The 25,373-nt window shown below is 41.9% G+C and overlaps 1 protein-coding gene across 4 annotated transcripts in view; it reads right to left on the bottom strand.

Moving 5' to 3' along the window:
* Positions 1 to 25,373, bottom strand: part of LOC148534601 (neurexophilin-1-like) — a 266,275-nt gene that overhangs the window by 45,781 nt on the left and 195,121 nt on the right. The window contains exon 1 of one of the 4 annotated variants that reach the window (XM_088466066.1): positions 19,563 to 19,610. The exons of the other annotated variants lie outside the window; for them this stretch is intronic. Within the exon in view, the coding sequence (XP_088322192.1) occupies positions 19,563 to 19,577 (15 nt within the window). The 5' untranslated portion in view covers positions 19,578 to 19,610. Of the gene's footprint in view, positions 1 to 19,562; positions 19,611 to 25,373 lie in introns of those variants that run through there. 4 annotated transcript variants of the gene reach the window in all.

Raw genomic sequence — 25,373 nt, 5'->3', positions numbered from 1 at the left:
TCCTTTTATCGTATTTAAATATATAGACATCCCATATGTAAAAATGATACGTAAAATGAGTGTCAGCGCATACCCAACGTGTTTCATCCCATCAACAGGACTTTTTCTGAAAAATGAAATGAGATGAAAAGCGCATTCATTCTGCATCTTGTACGCAATATTTTGGACTATAATAAGGGAACTCACGGACAACATAATATCTGACGTGAGCGCCTCATTGTCTTTTTATGTATAGTGTTACTTTGAAGGTGGGACTCCTCTTCTATACAATCAGCCCCTTTGGATTTTCTGCAATGTACCTGAGCGCTGATCATAGTTCTGTATATTAATCTCTTAATATTTACATTGGAAAATTACAAAGGCAAAATAAAAAATATAGGGTTAGAATCCATTTAAAATGATCTGTCTGTGTCTAGTACACAAATATAGCAACTGTAAGTGTATTATCATCCAATTAAATACTACAAAGACTCCATCTCCCCAACCTTATCCGCATCCTAATTAAGACATATGGAGATTCTAGGGAAAAGGATGATCTTTAAAAAAAAACAACATCTTTTTACCCTAAAACTTCTGAGGATTTTCAGTATCAATCGATTCTGTAAAACACTGGAAGCAACATATTTTAGTTTTATCATGATTCTCCTTTAAAGACATGTAACTTCAAAAACTGAGTTTGAAAGGGAAAATTTCTTTGCTTGTTTATATTTAACATTTGAAATCATTGTTGGGGCTACTGATCCTGAGCCTTAGCCTCAGACAAATATGTTCTGAGTCTTCTGACAATGTCATGGGACGCAGGGTCTGTTTGTTAAACAGTGGTAATGCTGTCTGGTTTGATGTATGAGCAACTCGCTGGATACTTCTACTCACAGATTCCGCCAATAAATCACACGTAATGTGTTCGCCACGCATCTCTTTTCCACTCTTTCCTTTCTCATTTTATTTGTCCTTTATTTATTTTGCATCTCACACCCTTTGTTATGCCATGGCCAGCTCTGTTTGTCTACAACTTTGTCAACCATTTCTAATTCACTTTTCTTCTTGTTATTTTATTTGTATAACAGTTTTATTTATTATACAAATATTTGTATCCTTTTATTTCGTAAACTTCTTTCTCTTTTATTCTTTGGTGTTTCAAGTCGTTTGTATTTTTCCATACCTTTGTACAGTATCTTACTTCCTATGTGTTTAGTTTCTCAGTTGCTTGTCACTTTATTCTACAGTACAGTACATAGCTTTTCATTTCCCAAACTTTTCCCCAAATCTGCTTTTTATTTCCATATACAGACGTTGGTCTGAATATTTTTATCATTATTTTTCTTTCTTTTTTAACATGTTTTAGTTTTTATTACTTGAAGGTATTTCACACTCCAACAAATCGTTCATATCAAACTTAAGATTAATATTGTGTTACCTTATTAAATGTACTGGTCATGAAGGCTACCTTTATTTCAAGTAGCACAAATTTACATTTTGCAGTTTTGTTGAGTTTAGTATACTTATTTAGGCATATTAATACGCTCCCCCTATAAATTGCACCTAAATTTAGCTAAAAGGCTTCTTATAAGTAAAGGCAAAAGTCTGATTACTGATTGCTATTACTATGGATTCCAACTAACTAAGGAACTCCTTTAAATATCCAGCTATACACCCCTTGATGTTTTGTATAGTGTCCTGCATAACAACATTTTGTTTTGTACCTTCATTTGTATGGAAGTAATGCTTTCTGCATGGAACATCCTGCTCTGCCTAGGTCAGGGGTTCCCAACCACATTCCTCAAGGCACACAAACAATCCATGTTTTAAGGATAGCCATACTTGAGCACGTGTCCTAATTAGTACCTCAGTTATTTTGATTTAACCATCTGTGCTCAAACATGGATATCATTGAAACCTGGACTGTTAGTGTGCCTTGAGGAACGAGGTTGGGAAACACTGGTCTAGGTCCTACTCATGAAAAAAAGAATACAGCTCCTGCTACGATTAACACCATATTAGCTCACTAGGGGGCACACTCATCACTTTACGTAAGTGAAAACAGTCATTTCCACTTACACCAATTAATTTTTAAAGGTATTGGAAGACATCACTAATATCTCCTGCTTACCCTTTACCTTTGATCTGGGATGCCGACTCCATACTGCAATGTAAGAACCTTCATTTATCAAACGCTGAAAACTGAGTTCTGCTCTTTCCTATGAGAATGAAATCCGGGTTGTAAAGAGAGATTCGTTAGGCGGGGGCCATTGGCACTGCGCTCTCTCCAGCAGAGTGCATGCATAGTTACTCTGACGTCTTAAGATGCATGCACGTAACGATTTTGTAACCAACGATTTTCTGTCAGATTATCTGTCAGATTTTCCCTTGAAAAAGAGAACGGTTTTTGAAGTGTAATGAACGATTTTTACAACGATGAACGAAAAATGTTCTTTCCTTTAATGAAAATCGTTATGTTGGACAGTCTGAAATGGATGATGAAGTACAAACTACAAACGGGAGTGTGCTTGAACGATTAGATGGGATAAAAGGGATAAACGGGAGCGTGCTTGAACGATTAGATGGGATAAACAGGAGCGTGCTTGAACGATTAGATGGGATAAAAGGGATAAAGAACCCAAGGCCGTAACTAGGGGTGTGTAACTGACAATGGCTCTGTGGGCGTCACCATCACCGCCCCACAGCCCTTGCTACTGGCTAGCAGGGTGCCTGGAATGGCACCCTGCCGCCAGGATACTTGTGCAGTGCCATCCAGAGTGTCCTGTGGATGGGCACACTGCAATCTGTGTAGCTGACCTCAGGACACCAGGTAAGCGTCAGGTAAGTGCGGTACCAGTGCTGCCAGCCCCATCTTGTCATGACGCCGCACACTCAGGGGGCAGGGTGGGTACAGGGCGCATTTATGCCCTGTTACAGTGCTGGTATAAACTATTAAGGACACAAGATATAAACAGCAGGGAAACTGTAACAAACCTATGTACCACGAAGTGTGTGGACTCTTTTATCCCTGTTATTGGTTCCGTTTTCTCATTGTAGTACACATTGGGACTATGAGTTGTGCACTATGCTGATGTTCTCACAACTGACTGATTATCAGCTGGCTGTGCGTACAACACAGCGCAATGTGATTGAATTGCGAATACGCTATCCCAGAGGACTTGTTAGTAAGTGATTGACAGGCAGAGGCCGTTTTGTGCGAGGTAAAGGGGAGTGGGAAGAAAAACACAGACGTGACATTTTTCATGGCGTGTAACAGTCACCGACTGTGATCCTGTGTACAGGAAACATGGCTCTGGCATCTCTGTTACGGCGAGTGACTATAGATGCACTCAGGAAGTCATTGCTTGCATACTCTGCGCCCAATGCTACGTATTGGTGTGTGCAGTTGCGGAGTGCTGTGATGGCTCAGATGGGCGTCTCAGTCCCGGACGCTGTGGCATTGGCATATATTTGCACCTCCACAGCTGCGAAAATCGCATACAACTCTGAATTAGGCCCATAGTCTCTATGACAGGAGTTAGAAGCATTGACCTTTAAGATTTAGCTATTTACACAGTATTTCATGTGCTTTAACTATTATGCTGTACAAATCATTAACCACACAGTGTAACACATGAAAGCATGACACGTTCTGTATTTATGGTATTACAGCACAATATATGCTTCAGTGCAGCGATGACTGAAGTTTAACATCCTAAAACTCCAGCAGACTTAACCACTCAGCATTTAAATCCAGTTTTCCAGTTTTGTTGTTACGCTTACAGAGACTAAGGGGGAGATGTATTAACGGCAAAATGCGTTAAAACCCCCGAAAATGCCGTTTTCGGGGGTTTTACCGCATTCCCCGTATGTATTAAGCAGCAGAATGCGCTGCATTCTGCTGCTTCGCGTCGCTAGGTAACGCCACCTTCAGGAGGCGTTACCCAATAGAAGCCTATGGGCTTCTTAGAGCGACGCTCGGGGCCGGGAGGGATCCGATCGGATCCCTCCCATGAGCCCCCGCGGCCCGCGTCCTTCTGCGCATGCGCAGAAGGACTTCTGGGTGTTCAACCCGGAAGTCCCTCTGCCCGGCCGCATCGCAAAGGACAGCTCTCATCGAGAGGGCTGTCCTTTGCGAAATCCTTGGTACATACCGCGGTAATGAACCGCGGTATGTACTCGAAGTCGGGGGGGATGTACCGCAACGGCGATGTCGCCGTTAATACATCTCCCCCTAATCTCTGTCAATTTAGTGTTAAATATTTGAATTTCCTAGAGGTTAATCAAGTCAGTTTTTAGAGGAACAAAAATAAACATATTCTCTATTAAATGCATGTCTAAAAATGACCCGGTCTAGTCAAAAGCTCATGTGCTGCAGATCTATTTTACTGTGATACCTGTCATATTTATCCTGCCCTATGTTAAACCATCTGCTCCCTAGTTTTACAAGACTCTGCATGGGTCTCTAGCTGTACACTGGTGAAGCTTGCCAGAACTTTTCACCCTTCTGCTGTTCCTACTGCCTATGATTGCCAGCAGGAGAGTCTAGGACCAGCTGTCCGTCTAAATGCTTTTTACAATCACTGACCGCTACATTCTGGGCAATGGGGCTAGCTTCAGGCAGTTTGAGCAGGTAATGAGAAAACAGTGTTTCAAAATTCAGTCTACCAGACACGCAATGCTCTTGTTGAGTATTTCAGACTTGGGGGGAGATGTATCAAGCCTCGAAGAGAGATTAAATGGAGATAGATAAAAAGTACCAACCAATCAGCTCCTAACTGTCATCTTTCAAACACAGCATGTAAAATAGCAGGTAGAAACTGATTGGTTGGTACTTTATCTCTTTCCACTTTATCTCTCTACAAAGTTTCATACATCTCCCCCTTAGGGGTCATTTTACTAAAGGTCGATTTTAATCGATTTTGATCTATTTAAAATCAATGAAAATCGATGTTGTGTTTCTGGGGCTATATCACACATTCACTAATACTTAAAAAATAAATAAAAAAAATTGTCTGTTAGTAAATGTGTGATTTTGCCCCAGGAACACAACATCGATGTTGAACGATTTTAATCGATTTTAAATCGATCAAAATCGACCTTTAGTAAATATACTCCCCCAGTGTGTATTGCGGAGTGTAACTTTTGCACAGAGGTGTAGTTTTTATATTGTATATGCCGTTTCCCTTTACTAGTAAATAAATACATAAATTGGGGAAAACAATTATTAACAGATTAATAGTGAAAATAAATTTAAAAATATGTAAATAGAACTTAAAAAGTATTGACCAGTGAAAAAATTATTTATTCAAAAGATAAAACATTGTTGCGATTGTTTAATAGACTAGGCTATAGCTGGGGAGAGCTTACTGTCAGGGTGGGTTCCTGCTAGGAAAAGAACTTCTATCACTGGCATTGACCCTTGATGAATAGTGCGATGTCTGAGATAGGGCTTTTAGCCCTCTAATAAGTAAACCCCTCACTGACTTATGCTTAAAGCACTAAGGGCCTGATTCAGAGATGGACGCTAATGCAATTTTCACGCAGATCGAGGGATTGTTTGCCATTGTGCATTGTGTGCTGTGATCGCATTGCGATTACACACGCACAGAGGAATCCATCGCTAAGTGAGTGACTGACTGCCAGCGTTTGGGGGTGGTAATGGGGAGTGGTCACAAAAATGCAGACGTACCTGTCCGTTTAAACGCCGTTACATGGGTGTGCATATGCACATATGCAGCTCTGCCGCTGATGTGCTTTGATGTTCCCGATGTTTACGTAGGTACAGGTATGCGTCGTCTTACACAGGTAAGAAGGCAGCACTGGGCGTCTTTACGCTCAGGTGATCTTTGCTAACATTAGCATCATTTTCGCAGCTGCGTTGAGTACAAAAGCACAGATGCGATCACATTAGTGTCCGTCTCTGAATCAGGCCCTAAGTGAACTGCAAATAGCACTGGTTTTAGGTGCCTTATGCTAAAATTTGCACACGTGCACCTACTGCAGATTTCTACCAAAGTACATAGGCTTAGGAAGAAACAAGATTGTGATTGCAGTTGTGCAGAGGTTTACACTAACCAATGGGAAAGTTGGATGGAGTAACAGCAATTCTTGCAAAGTATGGAATAATAGCATTGGTGCAACCAGTCTGGCGGAACAGAGCAAAAATTAAATTTCAGTGAACAAAATGAAGGAAAGTAGAAATAGAGCTGGCGAGGGCAGATTTGTAGGTGCATTACTTAGCAGAGAATGGGTCACAGCATAGTTTGTATCTCATCCTATTTTATTGGGCAGTTTACACCTTGCACCAGATCCCCTCATCTTATGATTACTTTCAGAAACAAAAGAATAATGGGGGAATTCAATTAGACTCGTTAATTTAACGGGTATGAATAAGGGTGATAGCCTAAGGCTTTATCGCCTGGGGCTATTCAATTAGTCCCTTTTTCACCAGAGACCATTTTTAACGCCTGTCATTTCAACGCGTTAAGGGGCATTAACACATGTTAAAGGACCTATTCTTTAATGGGCTTTTTTCACCCGTTAACAGACTGTTTATCTGGGATTTCTTTTTGGGTCTGATCAGACCCCCAAAAAATCCCTTTTAAATGCAGCTTGTGGGCTGCTTTCGGAGCTAATTTAACAGCCCCCCAGGGATCAATTAGCACACGGTAAAGTACTGTGGCTAATTGAATTCCCCCCTAAAGCGAGCTGTATTTAAGGAGAAACATAGAAACGTTTAATTTAATGAAAGGATGGTTCTAAAGTGCATGTAGTCAGACTTTTACACTTTTGCACAGTACACCTTTTCCTATATTTCTGCATGTACAAAAACATGTGTACAAGTGTGCACCTCAGGTTTGCGGTGCAGAAAGTAGGCAGACACTTTGACATTTACTTGGTGGAACTTCTAAGTGCACAAGTGCAAAACCAAGACTGTGCACCATGTGTGCTTAATAAATTATATCCACAGTGCTAAAACTACAAAGGTCCTAGTGTTTTATTATCCAACAAAGATTGTGCATCGATGTGAGGATAGAAAGATTGTGCATCGATGTGAGGATAGAAAGATTGTGCATCGATGTGAGGATAGAAAGATTGTGCATCGATGTGAGGATAGAAGCATTTGGAACGGCTGTCGCTAGTCGGCCAACAAACAACCTATGTTTTGGGGGTAGTTAGTAGCATAAGTTACCCAAAGCAGGTTTTGTAAGTGGCACAATGCAAAACCACAAAATCAGTATGTCTAATATGTGATACTTGTATATAAATAACATACTAGAGCAGTGCTTCGTGCAAAAAGTAATCATTTGTTTAATGTAAAAGGGATCAAATGGTTCTCATACATAAATGTGGTCACATTCTTTGCCTATCCCAGATTATCATTAAGACACAACTGGATACATTTATGAAAACTGTACTACAGGTAACTGTGTAGTAAAAGACGTGTTCCCAATAAAGATCATTCAGATTTTAACTCTCATTTTTCTAGTACAGTTTAGAAAATAATAATAAACATCTGATTGGTTGCTATGGGAGACGCCTCTATTTCTATATACTTCACTGCTGTGGAAACATTGACATAAATATTCCACAATTGCAGTAATCTCTAATGTGCATTTGGAAAAGCATTTTGGCAGAATGCTAAAACAGAAATCGTTAACACTGTAATAATACTATTTCAGCTCCCTTACATCACCAAATGCTGTAGTATGAAAATGTTAGCCGTGTTACTGTGCGATGCCAAGCTCTCGGGTATACTGGCTGGCAGAGGTAAGAGAACTCTCACCACTTAACCAGCCAGTCACGGTTCCCTCTGTCCATGCTTTAGCTACAAATTGCAGGTTCCAAATAAAAAAAAAGTATATAAATCAGTAAAAAAAGAAACGAAAGAAAAATTATATATACTCTATAAAGGAAAAAGTTCTTTATTTTAGTAATAAAGCATTTTTTTTCCTCCACCGCTGCCCGCCATTGTTATGACATAGTGATCAGAGGACAGTGGCAGTATTTGAACAGTAGGGGGTATATTTACTAAAAATCAATTTTAATCGATTTAAAATCACATTTACTAATATTTAAAAAAAAATAAAAATTGTTTGTTAGTAAATGTGTGATTTAGCACCAGAAACACAACATCAATGTTAATCAATTTTGATCGATTTTAAATCGATTAAAATCGACCTTTAGTAAATACCCCGAGGTGTACTTGTAAAATAGGTAATAACCATCTTCCCAGTGGCATCCCTCCCTCCGCTGACACACAGTGCGAGGAGAGCTGGAGTGCGACAAAAAGCGCTGTGGCCTCACTGGCAGGGGGCATGGCCTCATGGGAAGGGTGGTGGCCTCGTGGCCAAGTGCCCGTTCTTATCACTCGGGGGTGGGGGTGGTGGGGGGTGCCGGAGGTGCAGACTGTCCTGTGTGCAGTGCCGGCTCCCTGCACTTAATGCTACAGTGCAGCACCCTGGCTCCTGTCTCTGAGGGGGAGTCTTAGTGTCACCTCTTGGTGGCCCGCACTCCCCTTGAGACGCCACTACAGCTTCCCTATGCTTTGCATGCCAGAGATACTCAGTGATAGCCACCATCAGCCTTTGATAAGGCTGATGGTGCTTTTAAGAACATCATAAATAGACTCCCAAGTAAGGAACTTATTGTACATGGAGGTAGCAGACATGTTGTTAGATGGTTGCTACGTAAATGTAAACAAAAAAGAAAGTATATATGTGACATATATTTTGGTCAGTTGATAAAAGTCTTTCATATGCCAGCTGCATCTGGTGCTGCTAACACCAGGGCTCCATGTGTACTCTAGGCACAGGCACTGTGCCCTACACTCTACATGCCAATAACCAATAACTACCTCAGAAGGCAGCAGAGGAAGATCTTCTGCTCCTGTTATATGTAGTGCACTGCTGTGACCAGGGCCAGATTAACAATGGGGCGGATGGAGCTACAGCTCCAGGCCTCCACATAAAAATAGGCCCATTGTCATGACAACATGATGTTGATTGGCCATCTGCTCTCCGTACGGTCAGCCATAAATCATAAGTAGTAACATTGTATTTCTATTTACCTCACAAAATGAAGGATTTCTTTTCCTTTTACATATTTAGGGAGACATTGGAGCAGAGAGTATAGGGAGTACACACCCACATGGCACTGGCCACACCCACACAGCACTGGTCACGCCTCCTCTGCTTCTCATAATAGGCCCTTTGGTCATTTTCAGCTCCAGGCCCATGTGGCCATCAATCCGGCCCTGGCTGTGACAAAGTTGCAGTTGGCAGGTAAAAAACTGTTGGTTGCATCTATCCCATGTCAGCGGTTTATCTAATTGTAGGTCTGCCCCTGGCAAATATCTATGTACACCCAGGATCTAAATTCTGGAAAACATTGAAGTGTTCCTGTCATTAACATAGAGGTACCCATTATGTAAACTCCGAACAACAAAAAGTCAATTATATAAAATCACTACATAAACTGGTGCTTTAGGTATTATAATACTTGAAATTGATATATAATGTACAGTAATGACTGACTATAGTAATACATTCTGTACGGGAAAATATTACTTAATAGATAGTTTACTTGTAGAAAGTGAAAGGAAGTGTAGCAACAAAAGAGAACAAACAACAGATCACTGCTCTAGATAACCTAAAATGTATCTGATGTCTGCACCGTTAGGTGAAACACTGAGGCTCAGATGTGCTGAATAAAATATAAATTGAAATATAAGTTGTACTTAACATATAATATACAATACATACAACACAAGGACAATAAGAAAAAACTTAAAAAGTAGCAATAGAAATAATTATAATAGCATTCTTGCTCATAAAATCAATCATAAACTGTATCACTAGTTAAGGAAAATCTCTAGTTACAGTTAATAATAATATGAGGAGTTAATATGCCAATTGCTATTATTATAATTGAAGAGCTTAGTGGATGAAGGTATTTTCAGGGCTGCCGAGAGAGGGTGGAGCGTGTACTAGTAACCCGGGCTCAGGCTTGTTGCAGGGGCCCGGGACCAGCGACCCCCCCCCGTCTTACCTGTCAGCAGCCGCAATCTCCTCTATGCTGCTGTGCAAGGGTGTGTGGGGGGGGGGAGCGATCACACTGATGGCCCCCCACCTGGATTTGCCCTTGGCTCACAGTGCCCCCCTGTTCTAATGGGGCATGGCCACAACTCCTGTGATCAGCAAACGCCATGAAAAGTACCTGGGCCCGGCCAAGGTTTCTATGGCCCTGGGTGATCTGTTACATTTACAAGACACTGAGCTATTTACAGTTCAAGATAAATTTGACATGTGACATGATTTGGACATTGCACGTCTATCCACAAAATATATCAGTAAATGGGCTGCCAACATTTAAAATGACATTGTTACTATGATCCCTAAGCCATAGCACCTTCATCCATTAAAAGAAGTCAATGTTCAGAAAACTGTTACATAATACCTTCATCCACTCACCTCTTCAATTATTTATATTGCTACATTTTACGTTTTCAAGTTTTTTCTTACTTTCCTTGTGTTGTATGTATTGTATATTCAATATTAGTAAAATTATATTTATTAAGCACATCTGAGCCTCAGTGTTTCACCTAACAGGAACAGACTTCAAATTAATTTTAGTTTACCTAGCACAGTGGATTTAAGTTTGTTCTCTTTAGTCATATGTAAGCCAACCAATATTCAGGAAAATGCAGCACAGCTAGGAAATAAAATGGCCGCCTCCGCTCTGTGTAGGTGACAGATGCACATTAAAGATTTCACCATATGAAAGGCGTGAGGAGCAGTGCATCTTTATTTGTTCTTGCTGCATCTGCACTATAGTATGCTTCAGAGTTAACAGAGCAAGCTATAAATTTGGTTCGGAAACCTAGCCCTATGACATTGTGCAAGGAATACTTCTGTAAGAATAAGCAGCAGCCTCGGGACTTGGAAATATGTGTGGGTATTTATGATCTCATAAACTCCAATGTGTTTTCTTCTCTTCTTTAAGGATTATAGAAATAAAAATAACAACAACAGCTACCTAGAACATGATATGCTAACCAACTGCAAGCAGAGCCGAGGGGCCTCATGGGTTTAGTTATGCAGAGATATATGTACAGATGGAAGTTGTCTCCATAGGCTTAATAGAAATAGGAAAAGATGTTCTAGCATTCTACTCTGCGGTGGAGAAATCCAATCAAACATTTTATATCAGTAGCTATTCATAGCTTAGAAGCAGGACACCTATAATGTACTAGGTAGTTGTACTTCAGACTTATCGAAATTATTTTTTTTAGCACTGGCAGAACAGACCCCATCAATGTACTTTACACAGAACAGTATCTGTATATTAGCATTGTAAATTCTAGAGCTACAAAATGTGCTTAAAATCAACTTATAGTCACAACTTAATTAAGTAGCCTTCTAATTCTGTTATTTCAAACCCAGTTTGAACTTTTTTTCTATGCTCTGTGACATAGGGTTCTATTTATTAAGACCCCCTCCGAAAAGTATATTTTCTATTGCTGCCAAAATCTTTTACAGCTATGTCTCAAAAATTATCACCAGGGTAGCCGAGCGATGGCCAGCACCCAGCAAGACTGGCCGGCAGCAGGAAAAGTAGTCTTAAGCTGGGTACACACTTACCAATGTTTACCCAGCAATGCGACACCCGACGGCCCAACATATTGGACGGCCAACACACATTACACGATCCGGTGCCCGACCACCCTATTTGCCGGGCACCGGCTCCATTAAACTGCCTGCCGTTGGCAGCTGGGTCATTCTGTTGGTCCTACATGCAGGCTGACGGAACGATCCAGATGGACGACCTGGGGGAGCAACATATCGTCTAATGTGTACCCACCTTTACCACTGGCCTGGTCAATAATTGTATATCAGCTCATATGTGAGCCGTATTACCTGGACACTCGCATCCGCACTGGGACTGGAAGCTCAAATCAAACTTCCAGTTCGAGATACATTTAAAAATAAATTCAATTAAAAAAAAAAATGAAATGACATAAAAACAGAGAAAATGCTTTATTTAAAACATAATAATTTCCCTGTGGGCATACCTCTGAACCCAATCAGTACTTAGCTTTGAATGGCACAGCATTGCAGAATGCCCCAGTGAAAGCTATCGCTTAGAAATATTCTTTTAGAATGTCAGGGGGAATGTTTATCAAATGGGGTGAGATACTGACATTACAAGTATTACTAACCAACATTATTTTGGACAAATAAGTATTGGATATTATATGCTGCTGATAAAATAATATATGGATGTGCATATTTGAGGAACATATACAGTAAAGCCCCCAAAACTATTATTCCATTGCATATGGATCATTTAATATATACTTACTAGAAGTTGTGTCTCCGGCTTTTCCTGAGGGTTTTATTTTTTTATTTTCTTCTGTCTGTCCCATATCACCCACAAGAGAGACCACCCACCTCAGTGAACTTCTCAGGGGTGAACGTAATATGTTGGGTGGCCTCCCGCTTGTCATTTGTTGGATCACCACTGAACGTAAGATCCTGATCCACCTATTCCAGTGCGGTCACATCCATAAGTGTGTTTCTTCCAGCCAGGGTGACATGGAGTTTCCAAAAAACAAATAATTTCCTTCTTTGGATGAAGTTTTACTAAGTGTTAAGTGCTAATTGTTCTTTTACATTGTTCTGAGTTTTTATTGAGAATTTATATTAAATATACAGAATGTGCCATTAAGATTTGTGTGTGGCCTGCCTATTTTATTGTAGATACATTTTTCCATGTGGATGAAGGTTCTTCGTTATGGTTCACCTGAGCTGATGAGCATTGGGAGAATCAGCAAAGCTTAATTCAAATATCTACCAAAGAATGTAGTATTGATCTGCCCTTTACCATCACTGTATCTCACAGTCTCAAACTATAACCACTTCTTGTTTTGTTTTTCATATATATATATATATATATATATATATAGAGAGAGAGAGAGAGAGAGATTTCAAAATATTTTCATGAATATATTCTCATGAATCTACTAGACAATGCAGTCGAAATCACACCATGCAACCACCTAATGGCCTACATATAGGAGGAGACTCAGCTGATCCAGATTAAGAGGTTGGGGAGAAGAGGAGATAGAACCAGACCATTAAGTTACAGCTGCGGAGCTGTAAGCAGGCTGGAGAGGGAAGTAGGGGCAGGGCTCGGCAGCCACCGTGGGAGATTAGAGGGGTGAAGCTGCTGCAGCCTCAGACTCATGTCAACATAATGAATGTCGGCATTGTGTATGTCAAGAAAATATACCACATCCATGGGGTGGTTGGCAAGTGAGAAAAAGGACATTGGCTGTGCCACTCTTGTTGTAACAGATGACAGTGGGTACTGAGAATCTGTTGGCCTTCCTCCAGTATTGCAATTACTGCAGTAACCAATGCATACACATCATAAGCAGAACCAACATGCCTACCCACAGAAGCAGTCATTTTTAAACAAGGCTTCCAGAGAAATCAAGAGAAAAAATAGCTATAAATGAAATTTTGGTTACTGGAGCAAACAATTAGTGACTGATCATGTGTCATTAGCCCCTGCAGAACTTCCTATAATTACCTGTCATTATACCTGTGTGGAGGTTTTGCTTTATCTTTGACCCCAACTTATGCGTTAGTTGATGGTATGTGTAAACTATATTGGAAAAAACAGAATAAATCATTCATTAATCTTGGATTACTTGTAGTTGGCAGTATTACAGCAAAGGACCAGCAACACTGCCTAAGGGGCAGCCCCAGTGACAACGCTTTGTGCATTTACAGGCTATTATGCAAAGATTGCAGAAGTAGCAAACAGAATGAGGCCAGAGAGGCAATTGTGCAAGCCCTAGGCTATGGATGGCCCTCAATGAAAGAATTAAAAATAATCTTTCAAAAACTTGTTGTGTCCGAAGCAGCACAGACAGAAGTGATATATGAATGGAGGCAGATAAAACCAGATTTCCTTACAGCAAGATAACTACCTGTAAGCAATATAATTACAAACAGTGGTGGTTCCAGGGGTGGGGCTACAGCGCAGTCCAAAATTCAAATAGGGGAGCCACACCAATTGCCAGTGAGTCCCAGCCATCTACAGGGCTGCCAAGAGAAATCATGGGCCCCGGTACAGCAACTTCCCGGGGCCCCCCCTGGAGGGGGTGTGGCCACAGCATGTCGGGGGCATGGTTGCACCTCTTTGGGGGCATGTCTAGCATGAGAGATACACCCACCCACAGGAGCATGACATAGGTCTCAGCAGCTGGGCCGAAAGTATTCACTATCAAGGCCGGAACACACTAGACGATGTCTAGTGTGTACCGACCTAATTAGCGGCGGGACCTAGTGAGATGCCGGCATTCACAAGTGCGTACATACTTGCCGATGCCAGCAGTGTCAGCGGGGACCATGCTGCATTCGGAGCGCGCATTGCCAGCAACATAGTAGGTACACAGTGGCCGATGTGCCTGATATGTCGCTCCGATCTGCTGGATTGGGCGACATATCACTTAATGTGTACCCGTCGTTACTGTGGGTACACATCTGCACAATATCGGCACAAACCGGGCATATCGTGCAGTGCGTATACCCAATTTGCGCACTCCCTTGGTTACATGCAAAATATTCAGGTTGCCCTGCTGCACAATCAATCAGATGATATCATGTACGACGATGCCATGCTACCAATATAAATATATATAAATATATGTTACACATATATTTAAATAGATATACCTATCTATATATTATATATGATTTTTATATATATTTATCTATATAATATATACTATACATATATAGGAGATATATATATATATATATATATACACATATATTCATATATAGGAACATAGATATTATATGTGTGTGTGTATATATATTATATATATATATATATACATATATATACATACATATATATATTTTTTTGTAAACAATAAAAACTAAAACATAGTATAATATATACACTAATGGTTTCAAGTACATTATATTTTTACATTAATTATGCAGAAATAACAAAATTTACAGCTTTCAGCAGCAGCACCACAGTGTCAGAAACATCCTAGTTACTCATATAGACTCACAGTTACAGAACACAGTAGTCAGTGGCTCTTCCATGAGTCATATAGAGAGTTCTTACTGACTCACTGTACTTGCCAATGGTCACCCAGCCTGGCTTTCTGAAGTCCTTCCCAGTTCTCGTCCACCGCCCGGGGCCTGGTGAAGAGAGTCTCGCGAGATGATGTCATCATCTCGCAAGACTATTGGCTCCGCTGTGGATTGGTGCGGCACTCGGCAGCTGCAACACGCAGGATACAAACTGTATGGTCACCTCAGTGCGGTGACCACGACTCCCCCCCCCCTTCCGCCGCGGAGGTGTAGTAAACATTAATGTGATTAAAAAAAGGTGTAAAAAATAAAAAGTAGAAAATGCTAAAAAGGCTAGTGGTGTGCTGCGTCCCGGGCCCCCTGTCAAGCCCGGGCACGGGGAATCAGTACCCGCTCCCCCCCCCCCTCTCGGCGCCCCTGGCCATCTATGTTTGGCAGCATTTGAAATGGCAGTTGGTGCGGTTCCTCTACTCGAATTTTGGACTGCACTGCAGCCCCACCACTGGAGCTAACACTGATTACAAATCTAAATAAAATACAGCTTGTTGCACTATATATTTAAATTAGTTATGTGCACGGACCCCAGAGGCGGGCTGGGCCAGGGGGCAAGGTGCCATGTGCTCCCCGGGCCGCAGCTCCATGTGGGCCATGGGCAGTCTGTGTCTCTGTGACACAGCTGCACCGTGCATGTAGCGCTGACCGGACGGAGTTCGGTTAGTGCTACACAGTGACTGACAAACACACAGCTGCCGGCGCCGGTAGATGTGTGTTTGTTTTAAATAGCAGCCAATGAGAGTCTGTCAGACTCTCACTGACTGCTGCTGCGCCCACTGCAGGAGCCGCTCCATCTTCCGGCTCCTGCAGTGGGTAATGGGAGAGACGTCATTCAGGTAAGTGTTTATTTTTATTTTTTTATTACGTGTGTCTACTGGGGGGGGGAGACCACTACAAGAGGGAAGACCACTACTGGGGTCACTGTATAAGGGGCACTGCAGAAGGGGGATCACTACTGGTGGCACTACTGGAGGCATGCATAAGGGGGTCCTCTCCTGGGGCACGGGGGGCACTGCATATGGGCACCACTAAAGGGGGCTGCCCCTAATCTTTATTTTTACTTTACATTAACCCATATGGACCTGCCTCCTCCTTGGAACACTTGAGGGGGGGGCACCGTAGCACGCACGTGCTCTGGGCACCCTGGCTACACACTACTCCTCTGCCACTGCCGCCTGCATGCATTTGCCCCCCAGGCTAAAAGTTGCCAGCCAGCCCCTGATGGACCCCTATGTTTTGGTTACAATTCATTGTTGTGTTTTGGTTTTGGCTTAACCAAAACCACCCTCAAGTGTTTTGTTTTTATATCTGGATTTAAAAAAAATATATAACAGCTAAAATCATATTTGTGCCTATTTTTGTTCATACAGTATTATTAACGTCAATAGCATTAATTTCCAATAATTTCCAGTCAATTTTGACCATCTCACAACTCACAATATTGTTTTCACCCATATTGGCAAAGGCTGCAGCGAGCTGACTGGCTAAACTAAGCAGTGGCACAAACACATGGAAGTTTAAAAAAGAATATAGCACATCTAGGAAATAAAGTGGCACTACAATGGCAGGCAGGATTGCAGTATAATATAAAGTATACAATGCTACAGAATGTTTTCATTAATCAAGAACTAGATCAGAGGTCTGAGGCCAGCACAGGTAAATAGGTAGAGTATTTAGTGGAAACCAGATAAAGCATTGATTGCTTAAATAGTATTATTATAATTATAAATAAAACACATCATCGAAATTGAAAACAATGTTAAGAAACAATCATTCAAATTAGATGGCATTGTACACAATCTTGGCAAAGCCCATAATGAAAGGTGGTGCATGATGGAATTTTACTTTGGACCTCCCACCCACCCTTAGGTTGTATATTACAAAGGACATGCACAGTTTAGCGAACCAAGCAGTTCAGCGTCATGGACTGCAATTTTTGTGGCTAAAGTGCTTGGTTTGTTTGAGCCGCCACAAAACAAGCTATCAATGAGCTTAATGTAGCTAACAGTGTTGTCATTAATCATGTCTACAGTTGGAAGATGTCATTATCATCCTCACTTTCATCAGTGTAGGTAATACAGTATCATCATCACACAATATTAACTTATCCCCACTGGAATCCATTGTTACAGAAGTCTCTGTACTTTGTTGTAATTGGTGGCAAAGGCAAATTGTAGTTAATTTTTAGCAAGTAGCCTTCTATGCCGATCGATTAACAGGTTCCTGACTGTGCTAAACACTCATTCCGATTATACACTGGAGGTGGGCAGCTTAAGTACACCAAAGATAGGGCCTGATTCAGAGCTGAATGCTCTGACCAGAGCGCTCGCTCTGAATCAGGGCCCTCCTACCTTTTTTTGGAGCATCCTCATGGACGCTCGCATAGCTGTGGGTTACCACCCACAGCTATAGTGAGCGTCCATGATGATGGTCGCGATGGTCAAAGACCATCGCGACCATCGGGCTTGCGACGAGACACTGCGGTAGGGTCTTGCTGCCGCAAGCCCAGGAGTGATTTTGGCTCTATCAGAGCCAAAGTCACTCCCACTGACATCATTACTGATGTCACTGGGGCCGGACTCAGATGGTAGGCGTTCCCATGGGAACGCCTCTGTCTGGCCGGCACGCCCACCAAAGGGGGCGTGCTGTCAGTCACCATCGACAGCACACCCCCTTTGGTGCGAGACCCTGAACGACGTATTTCTCATCGCTCGCCAGGTCTCGCGCATGTGCACAACGGAGCTCCCTCCGTCGTGCGCATGCGCAGTGGGGCAACATCGACCCGCTAGCGAGCGTCCTTTGCTCACGAGTGGGTCTGAATGACCCCCATAGTTTGTACAAGGGGCTCCAAATTGCCTTTTTTTTACTCCCAGTAATCAAAAGGACTGTGTGACATGCAAATGTTTAGATTGTCATTAAAATAATTCTCTACCATTTTATTGATGTTTAGTGTATCAGATTGAATCATTATAGAGGTGTGAATAATTTTGGGCAATATGTTTAAGCCTGACCAGATGTCAAAATGGTATTTTACTTTGGTGCGCTGAGTTAACTTGTCATCGTCACCCACAGTGGGTCTCTTTGAAAAGGACAGTTTTTTCCTGACAGCAGCATTTGCCAGGAGAAACTGAAGCAAGAGACATTGTCATGTCATGTGCCATCTGAACTTACAACTTGCTGGCAAGGAGTTTTTTGCATCTCTTAAGATCTCTGTCAGTTGGAAAGAAAAACATTACATACGACCTGGGATCAAGCATGGCTGGCAAAATTATAGTGATCCAATTGCAAGATCTTGACAACCCTTTGGTCCTGGCAGAGCCGCCACTAGCCAATTTGGTGCCCTAGGAAAGATTTTAGCTGGTGCTCCCTAGCAGATAATCCCACCTCCAATCTTAAGGCCCCTACACACTAGATGATTTTGTTAATGATTTAGTAGATTCCGACGCATCAGAACGAAGAAGAAAAAAGAAGGCACTCACCAAAAAATGTAAAGAATTTTCTTTTACATTTGCCTATGCATTTATTAACATAACTTATTACCAGTGGCATATTTCGTTCAGTATGGCAGTGATACTAACTAATATATATCACTGGTCTGGCAAGGTCCAGTGATGATTTCCCTCTTCAGCTGTCTCTTCTCTTCTGTTGCTGGCAGCCTATTGCTGCCAGCGACGGGCTTCTGTGTCATGCGTATGTCATTTTAACTCCTGTGTGAAATGGCGCCCAATCACAAGGGAGGGACTTTTATATGCAATCCTAAAAATGCGAGATCCAACGTTGAAAAGATGAAGAAATCCAAATCACGCAAGATCTGGCACCAGGAAGGTCACATTTTACCTTGTTTTGGGATCTGAAGACGATGGGAAGACCTGAGCCAGGGCTCAGGTGGATTCGTAACCCCTAAATTCAGGGAATCCGAACCCGCACATCTCTAATTTAAATACTAATATGCATATAGAATTATGCATATAAAGAATACCTAAAAAAAAATAATGCAAGGCATAGATGGAACCAACCGTGGGCAGCTGGGTTTGCCAGGAGTACACTGTGTCAGATAAAATTTAAAGTCAAACTGAATTTTGATTAAAAAAAAAAAACCTTTAAAGTCCTACATATAAGCAGGGTCAATTTGCATGTCTTGAGACTTTAACCATTGCCAACAAGAGTTTGCCCAGGCCCTGGCAGAAGGGGGCATGGCTAAATGACTGGGAGTGTAGCTGCACCTTCTTGGGAGCATGGATATGCCTCCCTGGCAGGCCCAGGCACCAGATACTACCTGGTCCACTTTTTATTATCCCCCTCCCAACCACTCTGCCTTCAGGCAGACATCTCTAAGCCAAGCATCATTTTTATACAAAGCACAAAATGCTATTTCTTAACACAATTCATTTGCGTGTCAATTACCTTTACCATACCCATCAACTGTCTTTAGGCAATATAGTCCAGAATTTTGTCCCAACTGCAGGAACTGGGTTATCCTGAGGAGAGCGCAGACATTTTTGCAGGCCTTTTCAATTAGGAAATACAGCACCACGCTGATCAGCCTAGGGCTGGTTGACACAGTGGCAAGAGACTCCCACACTGATGGTTTCCCGGCAGGCATAACTTGGGGGCGGAAACCAGTGGCAAAAGCAGGTATTGAAGGGGGTTTCCAATAACAAAAATCTAACCACAATAAATATTCCCTATATGTGTATTTAATGGACAGTCCGGCATAACACAAACAATGACACAGACCCAAACCAACACAGACACGCACACACACACATACTAACGCAGACACTGACAAAGGCTACACCCACAGCTACACACTGACACAGACACACACACATTGACTGAGACCTCTTCCTATTAAAAACATGAGTGCAGGCAAATTGAATGCAGATAAATAAGTACACTATCATTTATTAAAGATCCATCACCTCGCCCGCATCCAGCACCCCCCACATGTAATAAACACAACTGCGGCTCTGGGAGAGAGCGCCGGGAATAAAATCTGTGAGTCACTGGCGGCAGCTCAGCCTCTCACAAGAATGCCCCCATGGGAACTGCCTGGAAGGGGCCGTGAGCTGCTGCTGCAGCTCCACCTACATTCAGTCTGCCCAGCCAGTGTAAGAGCAGCAGCAGACACAGTTACCTGAGCTCCAGTTGCTCCGTATTTTCACACAAAAATAAATAAATATATAGTTCAGCTCAGTGGTAGAAGTGGGAATTTAGAAGTGGTGGTATGGAATATTGACTAGAATGGCTGGGCATCTAGGCAACACTTAGTACACTAAAAGCTTTAGGGATTTTGATAATGTGAAATCAGTTTTATATAGGATAAACTAAACCATATTATATTATAGAAAGTTATCCTACCTGTGTGCATACCTTCCCTGTGTCCATCTACCTATTCCCCATATCTGTTTTATTTCCTTTTTTTTTAAACTCTCACGTGTCACCTCTGCTCCTTACTTCTTCCATCCCTTACTTAGTTACCTCTTGCACCTCTCATATACTGTCTCTCCCTCTTTAACTCTGCACTTTTCACTTCTTCCATCTCTCATTCCTGTACCTCTCCCTCCCTCCTTCTCCATCATCCCTACACCTCTCCTTCCCTCTCTCACTCTTTGCCCCTCTTACTCCCACCTTCCATCTCTGTACCTCTCACTCCCTCCTTTCCTCTTATCACCCTATGTTTTTATTTTATTTACAAAAAAAGAAAACACCAGTCATCATCATGATGACAATGATACATGACATAGGGACCATCATCAGGAGACGGGCAGGTGACAGATCATGTATGTGGAAGTGGATAAGTCCCTGCAGGAGCCACCACCACCAGCCCAGACGCTGCACCCATCACACAGTGGCCAGGTAGCACCACAGCCTCTTCTCTTCAGGAATCTGCTCTAACTACAAAAGTCACAACACTCAGACGGCAGCAGATATGTATATAGATTGCGCCTGCAGCTAACTCACCTTCCTTAGGATATTATAGACGGCTGGGGGCGGCTCCCTACGTCTGGCTGGAGTCCTGTATAAGTGACTCTTGGTGCTCGGGGAGAGCTGAGGAAGATCCCCTCCCCAGCACTGAGCATAGTCACGGCGGTCACTGACCTCCTGGAGATGCAGCGCATCCAGCAGTCACATTATCTGACAGCCGGGGCTCCAGGAGCGGGTTCCCGCACACAGCACCTGGCTGCCCTTACAGCAGTATTATGGTGGCAGCAGGCAGGCACCACGCCCCCTAGGACAACTGGGCCCAGGTAATCGGGCTCTGGCACCCAGTAATGCATCAGGACCAGGGCCGGTGCAAGGTTTCCTAGAGCCCTAGGCAGAACTTCAGCCCATTGCACCCTCCCCCCACCAAAATGTGTGTTGTGCAGCAGTAAGTGTAGACAGTGCTATAGACAGCATATTATATAGTATATATACTGTCCACAGCGTCATTACACTTACTTTCAGCCCGGGCGGCATCCATTCCCTGCTCCTCCTCTCTAAGAGGAAGAGAGGAGGAGCAATAGGGGAAGTATAGAGAGCTAGGGGGTGGACGGCATTACATCAGCGCTGATGCTGACACTGTAGGAAGGCAGTCTGAAACCACTAGATGCTGCGGGGGCTGGCAAATGAGGAGACAGTATACAGTGCTGCTGCTGCACACAGTCTCAGTCAGGCCGCCGCTCGAATGTTACACAGGTGCCATCACTATCTGTACACAGTCACTAACACAACAGGGCACCGTGCGACGCCCTCCTGTGGCCGGTGCCCCTAGGCAGCTGCCTACAGTAGCCTAATGGTGGCGCCGGCCCTGATCAGGACTCCATGATGCAGTTTCAGCAGGACAGCATAATCGGCCTGCATACTACCTGCTTTACAATTGATGCACACCCCCTTCCTCTCTATCCACCAATAAGAAGCAAGGGGAATTATCAGTATGATGTGCAGCTGGTGGTCAGTGCAGCAGCAGGAATGAAAGCACTGAGCGGAGCTGCAAAGTCAGAATCACAGCTGAGCAGGGAAAGCAGACTAGAAATTCAGTGAGGGAATAAAGTGGCAGTATGTCATACCGCTGTATACCGCCCCACTTCGAGCACTGGTTCAGTGGCGATGGAGTGACAGGTGTGCGCGTATGGAAGCCGTCTGCTTCTCCAGCGCTCCATGTGAGGACACTGCAGGGGTATTTAAAACAGTGGATGAGTGACATTGGGGAAGATATATGAAATGTTTTAAAGAGGATAGTGAGGTTGTACAAGCAACCACTCAGCTTCTAGTGATCATCTTATAGAATGCACTTAATAAATTATAGCTTGGAGCTAATTGGTTGCTATGGGCAACTTCTCCTTTGATACATCTCTCCTTATTATGCCATATATAAAAAACAATATGCATATACCTAAATAAAACTTCATGTCACCTTCTGATAACAAGTCCACTTATATATTTCAGGAGTCTAGTCATTGCATTCTTGCCTATATTCTAATTTGTATACAGCCTATGTTAATGGAGTTTGGGTACGGAATCATAATCTTTATGAACATAGCAGGTTATATACACCATAGCAAGACATCACATTCACTGCTACTGTACATAAGCTACCTCTGCAAACAATGGACATTATTTCTGCATCTGCATTTCCAGATAGCTATATCTGTAAGAGGAAAACTAACCTGGTACAGTAGTGGACAGCCATGACATTTACTGGCTGACAGACTCTGCCTTATAATAACTGACACTGGCAGAAAGAGTGAAATAAAGGAATATTGCTGTCCAATCATCCCATTCTTGGCATTTGGCCATGGCATAACGTTTTGCAGAAAGGCTAATACATTTCTCTCTTAGATCATTAACCTTTTTTTTTCTTCCAAAGCAGCCGTGCATTGTAAGCATCTGCAAAAAGCAAAGATTTCACTTATTTTGGAAGCGAAGCTGTCTGCAATTTAGCATCCTCTGGAGCGAGAACTAATAGACCTATTTATTGTTATATCCCACATCATAACGATAAGCGCGATATGAAATCATCACTAAACACAGCAAAATAAAAGTATTTATAACCTGCATTTGTCCAAAATATTTCTTTGATGCAGCTGAACCACTTTAAAATTTGGGGCAATGAAATTATGAGCCGATTCCCAAGTATTCACTAGCATTAGGGCTCTGCAACCTTTCTATACCCCTCCATTTTCTTGACCTTTATATTTAAAGCTTATCACCTTTTGTGCTTATCTAGAGCCCTGTTTATTAAGGTAAATTACCCCAAAACTCATGCAGAGATATCTCCAGCTATAGGTAAACTAACGCAGGATACCACATTCCCCATTACCATACTTGCCAACTCCCTTGTCAAGGAGACCCCCTGAAATAGTAGCAATCTCCCTGACTCCCTGAAGAGTCTAGCAATCTCCCTGATTGCACCTTACCCACCTTATTTGTAGCTGTTATATACTTGAAAAAAATAAAACAAATATATTGATTCCTATGGCATTTTTATATAAAGTTTATCCTGGCCACTTATGTGGAACCCCTGTAACATATAATACTTGAGCAAGGTCTGAAAAGTATCAGTGTGTTTTCATCAACAAATACATCTCACTAACTGCTTTGGGGTTCATTTACATTTGGATGGAGGTCCATTTTATGGCACACCTCTCACATGTAGTAGTACATGTCCACTATCACAATCTCCCTGAAATGCTTTTTCAAAAGTAGGCAAGTATGCCCCATTACACTCTGGGGTGACTGCGGTCTGCAGTAATTTACCAAGCTCTGTTTTTCAGAGCTTGGCCCCATTCCATTGCCATCTATATAGAAGGACCCTTAGATTTAGGTGTATGAACATAAGCTCAGCGTTATGGAGCAATAAGGAATGGTGGTTTTGGGGGGGATTGCGCAAAATAAAATCATAAATAAACTCCCTAATGTAATACATTATTATACCTTTTTGCCATTATTAGCATTAATTATTATTATACCTTTGCACATATACTACACATGTTTTATATTGTGTTGTATACTAAAGCAGGTCTGAGCATTTACTATCATGAAAAAATATATTATCAAATTTTGGAAGATACCATGTTTTGTATCACTAAGGGTCTAAGATTAATTAAAACACTCAAATAACTAAAGCAATCTGAAAAGGTAATGCTTATTGTTTTACAGTCAGAATGTTTTCAGTATTGTATGGTGGTCACTAGGATGCTCTTTGTATTGTATGGTGGTCAGTAGAATTTACTCTGTATTGTATGGTAGTCACTGGGATGCTCCTTCTATATGTATTTTTATTTTATACAAGTCCCTAAAATACCTGCTGTTGTTTTGACTCCATCTATCATTGCATGTTGTATTCCCACTTATGTGGCTAGAGATAACTGTGTGCTAGCGCCACCTAGTCTTGTCGTAGCACTCTAACAATGCACGTGAGGCCACTTTAAGTATTTCTTCCAGGGCCACTTTAAGTTACCTAAATTGCATCTTTCCACAATTAAATCAACAGATGCAATTATAAACAAGATCAGTAAGTATGGGAAAAAATGTATAATTTAATGTGGACTAATTTAAATATTTATTTTATTTTGAAGCACAGACTGACAGTCTAGATTGACACTCCACTGCTTCCACACCCATCATAGTAGGTTAAATGTTTATTGCAAATTTGTCCTGTATAAAACCTTTCACATTAAAGATAAAATGGTAACAGTGATTATTACAATTTTAAGTTTCAAATATTGGTTTTGCAAAAATAAAATGGACATTTGTTCATATCCCCTCTAATTAACTGGGAATTATAAATCAGTTCTACTAACTTTTAAATTATGTGCACATTCTTATATTTTTGGAATTGATCAAATAAGTTCCCCAATTTTTTTTTTTTATAAAGCCAAGGCGACAAACACCATAACACAGTTTTTCATTAATTGAGTCCTGCATGTGGCTTGGCTTATAATTTTATATCTAGACTCAAGATGCTGACAAGCTCCAGGGCTACATAAAGGTGCTATTCTTCCTTATTGTGATGATTTCACTAATATTAGAATATGGCAATACTTTGAAGTGCATGCTCCAAAATCTCAGTGTAGAGCTCAGTTTGTACATTGGGATTGGGTCTTTGGATCTTTCTCAAAAGGGTAGGTGCCCCGTTCGTCCCCATCCTCCGTAGCTATACAGCCCCTTAAGAATCTTTGGATGACTTTTGTCTTGATCCCTGGAGCCTAATGGCCCATTAGGAGTCTC

Source organism: Taudactylus pleione, unplaced genomic scaffold, assembly GCF_031769625.1.
Source record: "Taudactylus pleione unplaced genomic scaffold, aTauple2 ptg000065l, whole genome shotgun sequence".
NCBI lineage: Eukaryota > Metazoa > Chordata > Amphibia > Anura > Myobatrachidae > Taudactylus > Taudactylus pleione.
The sequence above is the reverse complement of the archived record's forward strand: the minus strand, read 5'-3'. Positions and strand labels throughout refer to the sequence as shown.